At 38.1% G+C, this 12,892-nt stretch overlaps 1 protein-coding gene across 1 annotated transcript in view; it reads right to left on the bottom strand.

Annotated features, from left to right (window-relative positions):
• Nucleotides 1–12,892, bottom strand: part of LOC121315906 (band 4.1-like protein 4A) — an 87,497-nt gene that overhangs the window by 15,397 nt on the left and 59,208 nt on the right. The window contains exons 11-15 of the mRNA XM_041250504.1: nt 7,496–7,587; nt 6,485–6,562; nt 3,297–3,418; nt 1,272–1,362; nt 503–586 (exon numbers count right to left, since the gene is read on the bottom strand). Of these exons, the coding sequence (XP_041106438.1) occupies nt 503–586; nt 1,272–1,362; nt 3,297–3,418; nt 6,485–6,562; nt 7,496–7,587 (467 nt within the window). The remainder of the gene's footprint in view (nt 1–502; nt 587–1,271; nt 1,363–3,296; nt 3,419–6,484; nt 6,563–7,495; nt 7,588–12,892) is intronic.

Genomic DNA, 12,892 nt, shown 5'->3' with positions numbered 1-12,892 from the left:
CAGCATATAACTAAACTGTTGAGACCAAAAAAAAAATTATATGTGCATTTTTAGCTGTTAAATCATGAATGGCTACTACACCCATAGAAAGGTTAACGTGATACTGATACAGTGCTCCCCCTTTGTAACGCTGCAGTCAGGAGGCAGGGCAATTTGTGTTCTGCCTTAATACAAGTGTCAGTATAATAGCATTATTGGCCAAATGCAGCTATGACCATACTGCCTCATAATGCGGTATAAAGGGCCTCCTTTTAATTATGGATAACAAGAGAACGTGTCTCAAGTCTAACTTGTGTGAATGAAGATATGTTCTGAGAATTTATTGCGGTTGCTTGTGATTATTATATAATTACATGGCTGCTCCTTATTGATCCAAGATCTGAGGTAAAACACAGCAAGAAAAGATTTTAGAATAGAGACACAATCATGTCTTGGCCTGTTTCTGAAACTTCAAGCAGTACAAGCTGGCATATGTACAGGTGCTGTATATGTGTAATCTCACCTCTGTGGCCTGTTCTCATCCCAGGGTGCACTAGTTTTCCCACGCTGTGTTTCTGGACTGCTGTCTGGTTTTATAATTTTTGAACTTGAAAAATAAAAATAAATCTTTTATTTCAATGGGATTTAAGAGCACTCGTGAATGTAAACACTAAAACTTCAATCAGGAGTGCAAATCAAATTAAATTGGTTGTAGCTAACACAATTACTGACAGTAATCTTACCTTACACTTCCATTTGCTGTGTTGGTCTCAAATGTGAAGTATTAAAAGAATAACAGGGAACGTGTATTTTCATTCTGTTTGCAAACCTTACTTAGAGGTAGGCTCGCACTACCATGGCCATTTCACTGGGAGAGTTAAACTGTCCCTTACCATTTCATGCCATTACTGTCATTATCCAATCAACTGCATGCTTGCTTTGTTACCAGCACTATATTTGCTCCAAAGACACTACAGAGGGGAAATAACCTATGCAATTAAACTGTATCAGACTACCTGAAAGCAAGACAAGAAAAAAAAGACAAACAACTTTCTTTAAACTCATGTAGTAGCAGATATCATGTTTTAAAATGTAAATCCATGCTTGCTACAGCATGTGCTTCTGTCAAAGTGGAAGGACTGTGAGAATACAGAATTCTAGCAAATGGAAATGTCTGACTGGTACAACCTTTAACAACATTAACACTGACAGTCTGTCACAGATTGTAAGTTAGTAGAAACGTGTTACTGCCTCAAAAGCAACATATCAGTGTAGACTTATTTTTTCTTTACCTTTTTACTGGAGAAGGGGCAATAATCTTAGTAGTTGCGTCACTTTTTCCGTTCTCAGTCTTTGTGTCAGTTCGATTCCCATTGTTGGGTCCTGAAACAAAATGAATGCAAAGCATTTATCTTCTCATGCACAGCTTTCTATGGGTCACATTTACAATGTAACTCTATACATTTTGCTTGATCCTCAGCTGTGTACAAGGATCACCAAAGCATTTTTAGCATTTGACTAACAAACTTGTAAATGTAGTCTAGACAGCATCAAAAAATGTTCTATTCACACTTTACAATTAGCATTTTATTTTTCTCTGTTGCCTTGTGGCAAAGTGCCCCGCCCCTGGGCTATTTATTTGTGTTGTATGTTACATGTAGTGTGTTAATGTTGGTGTATAGTCATTGGTACATGGGATATAAATGGGTTTGTGTAACACAAGTGTTTAAAATGCATATTTGTATTTAGGCACGAGGATTGAACAGCACTTCACGTGCATGTAAAATGTAATAATATGTGAGCGCAGGGAACTGCACTTTTATTAATTCACGTGCAGTTGTACCGAGACTCCAATTGAATGACTGATTAGTAATCGAGTCTCGGTACAGCTGCATAAAAGCAGCTTGTTTTTACTCACTCGGGGTTGTGTGTTCGGTGAGTGGAGAATGGGATGGTAACAATAATAATAATAGTTAAAATATCAGCTCACCGTGTTTGTCTGTGTAGTTCGTTTTGTTTGTCTCTTTATTTTGGCGAAAGTGCTGTGTGCTGTGTTTTTGTTTGTCTTAGCTACCTTTTATTTTCTGTTTGTTCATTATTAAATGCTAAGCAAAAGCAATCGCTCAGCTTCACCAAACTCTACTGCTCTGTTGTTTATTTCCTGGTTCCTGGTTTCTGGTCTGACGTCACCCACTGCAGTCATCTCTGTGACACATGGTGTCAGAACCAGGATTACCAGCGCCTCCTAGATGCAGACCAGACCAGGGAACGCAGGTTTTTTTTAGAAAAAAAAAGACGGTTGGTTTTTTTTGGTGTGTGTGTTTTTGGATTACAAAAAAAAATAAAAAAATAATAATAATAAAGAAATGGGTAGAAGAAGCAGGAGAGGAAAGCGGCAGCAACGACTGCAGCAGGAGGCGGACACAGAGGAGTTCTGCCTGAAGACGAGGAACCCAGGGCGATACAACCAGCCGTCACCGGTGTGCCCCCTCTGCAAACAGGGGCATTGCTTTTCAAGCTGTCCCTTCTGAAGTTATGAAGAGGAGGAACTAGAGCCCAGGGGGGGAGGAGACAGAGCCTTTCCTGTCCTCTGAGGAGATGCTGGACTGGATGTCGGACCTGGAGTGGAGCGAGGAGGACCTCCCACTGGTTGTTGACCTGATGTGGGCCAGAGATGGGGAACGTTGGGAACGCTGGGAACATTACTACCCAGTGCCATTCGTGAACCCGGCAGCTGTGGTGATCAACTACTTGGCTGCCGATATGGGACTGCCCCAGCAGGTTGCATTCCAAGTGGGAAGAGCCACGCCTACCTGCATCCTCACTGGGCTGAAGGGAGACTACTTGCAGCTTCCAACTCCACCAGCAGAGGAAGAATGCCTGCTGGTTTCGCCTCCAGAGCCAGAGGGAGAGGAGCCGTTGCTGCCGTCTCCAGCGCCAGAGGGAGAGGTCCCGCTGCTGTCTCCAGAGCAGGAGGGAGAGCCGCACAGGTCCCCTGCAAGTGAGGGAGAGCCGCACCAGCCCCATGCAAGTGAGGGAGAGCCACACCAGTCCCCCCTGCAAGTGAGGGAGAGCCGCACCAGTCCCCTGTAACAAGGGTAGACTACACGCTGCTCCCACCTCTGTCGCCAGGAGACTACACGCCGCTACAAACTACAAATTTGTCATTCCTGAATGTAAGGGAGCAGAAAATGGCAAAATACGCTCAGTTTCACAATAGATAAAACATGCATTACATATTTACCAGTGGTATAGTTTTGGCTACACATTAGTATATGGAAACTACAGACTAAAAGGGCTTACTCTTGCTGGTTTACCTGCTTGTTGAGACTGAGTTGTCCTTTTCGGGTATGTTTTGCTGCGAGTTCTTTGTACTTGTAAGTCTGGCCGTGGCAGCTCAATAGACTGATGTCTGCTCATTTGCACAGCTGTCTTTCCACTAAACAGTATGAAAAAGAGGTAATTGTAAATACTAGGAGTCTGTGTGTGGTGAATCCACCCATAGGGCTCAGACCAGTGATGTACCAAAGATAGGAATGCGCTTGTCAGGTTAAAGTCTATTTGTCTTACACAGTAATAATAATCAATACATCAATAAAGCCTTTATAATATAAAGTTTATATGAATTGAGTTGTGAGAATACAGAATAATGTTTGATAATGAATGCACAAAGGTAGCATGTTCCTTTCTTTTTGAAAAATCTTTTTACCCTACTGCCTACTTATGAATATGCTCCAGTGAAAACCAGGAAAAATTCTAATGGATTTGTAATAACAGCAAACAGGTTTGCTTAGCTAAATGAATACCAATACATTAGTAGAGTTATGAATACGGATCAGAGAACCACTTTTGTGGATTGGCAACTGCTGAAGCACCCAGTTTTTGGAAACATGTTTAAGCAGGTTTCAAAAGTTGCTGAAAACAAACTAAAAAAATGTTGAATTAGTTGCCTCAAAGTTATATAACAGGAGCTTGTCAAAGCATTGTCTTTTAGAATACAAATATTTAAACAAGTTCTTTACTCCCTGGAATGAATGAATTGGACACAAGTAATATACTGCACATGGCCAAGAATGTGGCTGTTTAGACTTATGTCATACCAAAACAAACACTTGCAATACTAAATCCCTTCATTATCTGATTTCTCATTCAGGGTTCAGCAAAGTCACTGCAGGCTATGTATGAGATTTGACAAATCTCCAAGCTTCTTTTCTGTTGTAGCTAATATAACATATTAAAGTATTATTACTATTGCGCCCAACATACCTTAGTTCATATGTACTGGAGTTTCAGTAAATATGAATGAACCCTATTGGTAAAGCTCACAAAATCAAAATCATATTCAACCTAATGTTCACCCTAGGTGATTAGAAAGTAAGTTTACCACGTCAACGCACCATATCATTGATGTGGGAAACTCACTTTCTAATCATCCTGTAAAATATATATATATATATATATATATATATATATATATATATATATATATATATATATATATATATATATATATACACACACACACACACACACACACACACATTGTATAAACATATATATATATAGTGCCTACACCTCCTTTAACTTTTTTTCATTTTGTTGTGTCAGTGCCTCAGAGTTTCATGCATTTAAATGAGGATTTTTTGTCACTTATCTACAACCCATACTCCACATTCGAGGGGAAAAAAAAGTTTTTAATGAGAAAAAAATTATATATTTAAAATACAAAACTGAAAGATCATAATTGGACCATAGTGAATCATACTCTTCACCCCCCTGAGTTAATACTTGGTGGAAGCACCTTTGGCAGCAACTACAGCTGTGAGTCTGTTGGGATAGGTCTCTACCAACTTTGCACACCTAGATTTGGCAATATTTGACCATTCTTCTTTACAAAACTGTTCAAGCTCTGTCAAGTTCTTTGGGGAGCGCTGATGGACAGCAATCTTCAAGTCATGCCACAAATTTTTGATTGGATTTAGTTAGGGGCTCTGACTGGGTCACTCAAGGACATTTACCTTTTTGTTCCTTAGCCACACCAGTGTAGCTTTGGCTGTGTGTTTTGGGTCTTTGTCATGCTGAAAGGTGAACTTCCGTCCCAGTTTCAGCTTTCTTGCAGAGGGCAGCAGGTTTTCCTCAAGGACTTCTCTGTACTTTGCTCCATTCATTTTCCCTTCTATCCTGACAAGTGCCCCAGTCCCTACCGATAACAAACATACCCATAACATGATGCTGCCACCGCCATGCTTCACAGTAGGGATGGTGTTCTTTGTGTGATGCACTGTGTTGGGTTTGCGCCAAACATGACACTTTGCATTTAGGCCAAAAAGTTCCATTTTAGTTTCGTCCGACCACAAGACTTTTTGCCACATGACTACAGAATCTCCTGAGTGTCTTTTTGCATACATCAAACGAGATTCAAGGTGGGCTTTCATGAGTAATGGCTTCCTTCTTGCCCCCCTACCATACAGGCCAGATTTGTTGAGTGCTTGCGATATTGTTGTCACATACACACTTTGACCAGTCCTGGACATAAAAGCCTGTAGCTCTTGCAAAGTTGCGATTGGCCTCTTGGTAGCCTCTCTGATCAGTCTCCTTCTTGCTCGGTCATCCAGTTTGGAGGGACGGCCTGATCTAGGCAGGGTCTTGGTGGTGCCGTACATCTTCCACTTGTTAATAATCGTCTTGACCGTGCTCCAAGGGATATGCCCCGCATATTAAAGCCCCTTCAGTTCCCGCCACCTCCTACTCCTCTGCCTCTAGGGGGCGCGATCTCACATCTGACACCATATGTAGCACCAAACAAAGGCTTTCTTCCCCTTTTACACAGACGGCCATTCTTCAATTTGCATTCAATTATCTAATTGGAGAATGGCCACATCTGTGATTGATGGCAGGGACAGAATTAACCCCATCCCTGCTGTCCTTATAGTCCCATACACAATATCTATGTAAACAGGACTTTTTCCCAGCCATAGTGTGTTAATAAAGTTTGTATCTCAATCTAAGTTTCTAAGATACTGCCAGACTGTGATCTTACAAGGATGAGAAACATTAATGCCAAGGGCCTTAGTCAATTAAATAACTGGAGAAAAACATTGACTGATGGAAGTGTTAATTGTGTTACAATGTCACTTTCTGTAATTATTCCATGCTGACATCTCACAATGATATTAGGAAGCTGACAGACACACTTTGCAGTGTATCTTTGATACATACAGTTTGCTTTCTTTTATCAAAGTTGTTTCAATGACAACCGTAAGTGTAAGCCATCCACACCTGATGAATGATAACAGGTTTCCTGGTTATCAGTTATCAATAATAAATAGCAAAAAAGTATGAAATTGTACATTTTACATTGCTATGTTATGATAACATAGAATTTCATGAGAATTTCAAGGCATTAAACACTGCATTTCACACATATATGCACTAACTTGTGTAAACTGTTATTTTAAGAACAAGTTTAATTTAAAAAAAGTTAAGTGAAATTAATTCTTAGTACCTGTATCGATGTTTTGATCCAAGGGAACCAAACTTTGTTAACTTTCTTGTCAAGGAGTTGGAATAATTTTCTGGCATTCTTAAACAAAAAAAACCCAAAAAACAAAATAAAAAACCATCAAAAACAATGATGAGGTGTATGATCAAATATTTCTATCATTTGTCAAAACATGACTGTTGTTATCTAAGAACAGTGCCTTTCCTTTGTTCTAACACAATTCTAAAGGGCCTAAGGCAATCTGTCATCCTCAATAAAATACAGGCATCAAAGGTTCTGAATGCAGCAAGGGACTATTTATTTTTTTGAAAATTGAGGAAAGCTAACTCATTATTTAGGATTGGCTTTGCACTCCATTTTTTAAAATAATTTAGCTCTGTTTTGTACAGAGCTTTGTGGTGACTGGTTTATGAAAGACATTTGGCAGGTACAGTATTAGCCATTGTTAGAATGGTACTGTGGAGGTAATTTTTTAATATTTTGGCAAAGTAATTGTAACACAATGGCATGTACCTGTAATATATTGCTGTACAATGGTACCCTTCTATACCAAAGATCTACCGTATCAGGGCTACTGTGCCCTGCTCACTATTTCTTCCAAATGTTTGTGTTGCCATGGCTAGTTTTCTTGTGGTGTGCTATATTCTCTGTTAAAGTTTCTCCAGGGGTGTACATTCCTATTATAATGGTATCTCAATGGAATTTTAGTTTTTGCATCTTTAATGTAACTATGCACAGTAGCTTGTGAAGATGGCATGTGATGCCAGTTTGCTGCAGTGTTATGCAATTGTGACACAGCTTGAATTTATTAAGTAATGACTGTAGCAGTTTCTCATGAATACATGGTTATAATATTAGTATGCTTATGTGCAAAAAAAAAAAGTTCCATAATTTAATAAAATAAACATCAGAAATTACACTTTATTCTCTTGAGCATTTTTAATGCCAGTGGCATTTAAAATAACAGCTGGGATTAATGAAGTACTGGATGTTATGAGATTCTGTTTTGCTTACCTAAAGAATGTATGGTATTCTACACAGCATTTCCAGAGGTGTTTACAAGCCGTTTTATTTGGTGCTTCAAAAAAGAAAGATGTCTCATTGCACTGAAAAACAAAAGAGTTTAAAAAAAAGAGTTTGAGAAGTATGATTTCCACAGATTGTAAGCCATTGTCAAGGGCAGTAACATTTCTTCAAAAATTTTATAACAACCCTACCATATACAGTACTATGCCAAAGCTAGAAGCATTTTAATATTTCTGAAAGCATACCATTATTTTAAACTGTACCCTTTTAAAACATAGAGTGTGCACAGTGAACATGCTTGGGAGTACTATGGTTATTCCTGGACTGAGGACTGAGGAACGTGTTGTCTACGGCCACTCTCATGAATCAAATAAGCACAGCACTCCACTTGCCAGCCATTCTACCACTGAAGAATGCAACATTAATCACTCAAAATGGAAAAGTCATTCCATGCTACATCTTTCAACACCTGTAGAATATTGGAAAGCATTCTATTTTGCACTTTGTATAATCATCAAATATAAATGCATTTCTATTCCAGTTAAAATGTCTAATAGCTTACAACTGTTTATTTTATTTTCACTGTTCTTGTATCATTGAAAATATACTATGAATAAAGTGGTTTCATAAATAAACATCCCGTTCAGACTTTCATATGAGCAGTAAGGTAAAAAAACAAGTTAGCCATCACCGTTTAAAACAAATGTCTCTAACTGTATCATATTTAAAAGGTTGCCATTCGCAGATTTATAACCTATACCTCAGAAAGTCAAATTTGTGTAGCTTCATTCTGTGCTACTGTACTGTGAAAGCATTATTGTGCAGCATTATCTACAATAAATAACTGCTAAGGCGATGTAGGATATATTCCCAGACTGTAGTGGATTTCTGTAGGTTAATAAGCAATGAATATTTTCCTGAGAACATCATGTTGATTCAGAAGGCTTAAATAAACAAATTTATATATATATATATATATATATATTTATCATATATATATCCTAATATATATATATATATATATATATATATATATAATCACTCAGAAGAATACTCTGTCCTCATCTAGCACGGCACATCAAAAATCACTGTAGCAAACTTAAGTCTTGGATTTGATATTAATTGCCTGCTTCGTAAATTAAATGACATGCCTTACTAAGCACTATTTATCTACAAACCTTTACCCCTGAATCAGTCATTTCGATGTGGCACTTGTTCAATATTTCACATGCCTGTCTGAAGATAAAGCCATAGCTGCATACTCTTTTTTTTAATGAAAAATGCATTGGTTCAATGATCTGGAATAAATATTCACTATAATTTTTTTAATACATACTGCAAAATTAATCTGACATAGTTTTACAAATATTTAAGGGTCTATTGAATTAATATGAATAAAGGAGGATCTGAATCCGTTCATTTCATTATTAAAATAAGATCTTTCCTGGAGCAGAGTAATTGTCCCACAAAGTAGGTTTTTTGGATCACTGAAGGTGAACTGCCATGTTGATGATTTCTAAGTGGTATACATCTTTAAACATTCATCCAGTCTATTGTCTTTGTGCTGTTCTGCGGAATGAGTTTGCCTTTTATTTCATTATTGTCTTTGATGTAGTGCCTGGAATCTACAGTATAGGACCATGCAATGAGTTCTGAATGTTTTTATTTTTAACTAGTAGCACTAGTATTTTTAACTAGTATACAGACTGTTCTGTTTTTTTGGAGGTTCGTCACTCCTTGAAGACACAACAGTCCTTGATGTCCCAGAAGGTGCAGTTACAACCTTTCATCCCCTTCACCCAAACACTGCTGAGTCTTTACTCATCTGGTTAATTTATATGAATCCAAATTCGACTACATTACATCATAACTGAAATAAATACAGAATGCTACAACTAAAAAACAGCTCCAGTCACTGAAGATTGGGAATTGTGTTTGGACCACAGACTAAGATGGCACACTAGAATGTTATTATGAGACAGATGCTGTCCCTTTAGCCTGCTGTAAATATATTATAGCCAACATTGTAACTGATAGCCAAATATGTCTTTTTTTAATGGGATTAAATTTAAATGTGACCGGAAGGATTGATTAAGGTAAACATGGAAATATCTCCCTCTGACTGAGTTAATGCAGTCCTTTAAAGCACAGTTTCAGGTCAGGTCAGAGTCATCAGGAAAATTAAGAAAACCCAATAGAATGAAAGACTCTTGCAGCCTCCAGCACTATGGCTTATGCCAGTGATCATGCAGCTGGCAATACATGATGTGACAAGATTTTATATTACATATGGTTCATGTTAAAATGTCCAATCAATGAATGTGTGTATGTGTGGTAGAAGCATACTCTCTTCAGTGTCCACCATATCAGTAGGATATTAATCACAAACAGGCTATTTTGCAGAACAAAAGCTTGGTTCAGCTTTGCATGTCATCCAACATCAATTCTGATAATCTGCAGTCCTCCCAGTTCTGCGCAAAACTGGATTTGACAAGTTGTGAGCGCAACATTGTAGCTATGGTAGCACAGACTAGTGAAGAATGGGGCAGGGGGTTAAGTAAATATATAAGAATGCTTGCTGCCCCCAATCTTTAGTTTTCATAGTTGCATACAGGTATGTCAGCACAAAGGTTATTTACTGTAGTTTTTCCTAACCTATTCTTGAACTTGCTTCTAAAGAACTGTAACATACAACAAGAGAATGGTAATTTTTATGAAGAGGTAGCATAATCTATATTGGCTAAAGAATAATATCCAAGTTAGCCATCCAGCAAGAAAAAATTATTAAACTGTGTTTATCAAACCCATTTGAGACTAGTGTAGCAATGAGATGACCTGAGTTTTAGTGTCCAAATTAAATCTTCATTCTTCGTTAGTTTGTAATCCACAAGGGAAAGATAGGCATGGCAATGCAGGTACACAGCAGCAGAGTAGTGAATCATAAAAGCATGTTCAGTGAAACAGAACAAGTCCGACTTATACTCCAGCAAATATGGTGTGTGTGTGTGTGTGTGTGTGTGTGTGTGTGTGTGTGTACATATATATATATATATATATACAGCAGCGCTAACTAGACATTTGTCAGGAACCTATTCTAATAAGCCGGACAGTTAAGCGCTTTACCAGGTGAAAAACACACAGTTTTTAAAGAACAAAGGCTTTACACAGTACCTTTTTGTACAATTGAACACACCATCAATCAGGCTCTCCACACAGCACCAGACCTAAGCAGACTGCTCTCCTTAAATACCCTGCACCTCACTCTAATTTAGAATAAAGTAATGATCATGTAATTATTATTAGAATAATTTAGAATAAAGTAATAATCATGTAATTATTATTAGAATAATTTAGAATATTTAGAAATCATAACTCATGTTTTTAGGCAGGGAGGATATTAACCCCCTCCCTGCTGTGTTATATATATATATATATATATATATATATATATATATATATATATATATATATATATATATATATATATATATATATATATATATATATGTGTGTGTGTGTGTGTGTGGGTGTCTGTAACCTCCATGTATTTCAGGGGGCTGGAGCTGGGGCTGCTCCCTTGTCTTCCCACTACAATATCTGTCAGTCACCCTTTTTAAACTGTCTCAATTCTTGTCTTGTTTTTCAGTTTGCAGCTACCACCCAGACTTGCCGACTCTTAAAAAAACTTTGTTTTCAATCTGTTTAAATTGACTACTCACCCGAGGCAGCTTTCATTTTCATCTGACTCAGACAAACAATCCACCGAAAAAATTCTCAAAGAAATCCACACATCCTGCTTTTCCTCTATGTCACAATGCTGCTGAAAATTTCCATCAAGCCTTCACTAATCCAGCTGCTTCAACCTCCACTTATCCAACTATTCCCGCTGCCATTCCTCTTCAAATGCATCAAACCTCAGGATGATTCTCCAGCGCAACTTTTTTACAAGCACTGACCCATCGACAAACTCGTCAAAGCTCTTTTGAAAAAAGGATTGACCATTGAAGCAGGGAGTGATCGGGCTGCTTTATTTGTTTGTATTGCAATTCCATATTTGCCAAGTATGTTTTTCTCCCTCAAAAGTCACAGCAGAGATCCAAACTTCATTCCACGCTCCGCCCCTGCTGCTGTGTAAGCTTCACTCACCTCTGATCCAGCAACTACAATCCCTCAGTTTTCAATTTTATCTGATCCTTCCTCCAATTTGCATTATCAGATTTAAAATGATATGCAGCAACTCGTTTATCCTCTTTCCACCTCAATTTCTACAGTATCTGATCGCCTGGATGTGCTAAATAGCAGGATCACTTGTTTGGAACCATCAGCCGTTAATTTCTCATCAGTGGCAACAGTAACAGCATTTGTTTCTCCCAATGCTTCAGCCACGGCCACACCTACTCTCGAGTTTCCAATCTTCACTCTAGCGTTCACGTCTAGTTCAGGAACCTCCTCTGCTTCAGTTGTTCTTTGCCACACTCTCCTCAACTGAGACACAATATTGTTGCAGGTAAAGACGTTAGTTTGGTCTCTATTCTTATTGCTACCTCAGAATTTCTGGATCACAGGGTAATTGACTGTGGAGATGTCTGTTACTCTGAAATCTCGGGATCCTCAGCTGTGTAAAAAACGTACACTTGGAGAATTTGTGCTGTCCTTTGTGAAGTTTATGCTCACAGACAACAAGAACTAGACTCGTATTTATTTAACATTGTTGATCTCGGTCAGATATGGCAATACCATTTTTTATGAGTATCATAAAGCTTTTTCAGCCAAAGCATTGGACAATACACTGATTGACTGCTCTCAACCCAATCATGATCTTTTTAATAGATTCTTCAGTGGTTTCCATGCTAACGCTTGCAGAGTTTGTGCTTCTACTGCCCATTCTACTTCTCTTTATCCAAAAGGAGCCTCCTCTTCAGTCTCCTCATCAGCCTCAAATTATTCTTCCCCTGCTGTCGATTAGGAATCGTGCGTCTGCAGTTTCTCCTATTCATTCTTCAGCTCTGCCTGCTTTTTCAACAAGCAAAGATTCTCATGGAAGACCCATCAAATATTCTGGTGGCAGACAGCTGTGCAATGATTTCAATTCCTAATTCTGCATTTCTAATGGATGTTGTTTTCTTACATAAGTGTAGTTTCTGTGGCAATGTTCATTCATGTTCCATCTGCCCTCTTTCATCTAAATGACATCAATCATTACTAATCGATTCTACCTGCATCAACACCCCGACTCTTTCAGATGCTCTTCAATATCATCCTGATCGTTTTTTTGTTAATTATATAATTTCTGGACTTACTAATGGTTTTTCTATTGGTTTAAAATCCATTCCTTCTTCCTCTATTACTTGTAAAAAACATCCAATCTCTGCCCCTTGTGGCTCT

Source organism: Polyodon spathula, chromosome 1 (assembly GCF_017654505.1).
Source record: "Polyodon spathula isolate WHYD16114869_AA chromosome 1, ASM1765450v1, whole genome shotgun sequence".
Taxonomy (NCBI): domain Eukaryota; kingdom Metazoa; phylum Chordata; class Actinopteri; order Acipenseriformes; family Polyodontidae; genus Polyodon; species Polyodon spathula.
This window is presented reverse-complemented; position numbering and strand designations above follow the sequence as displayed.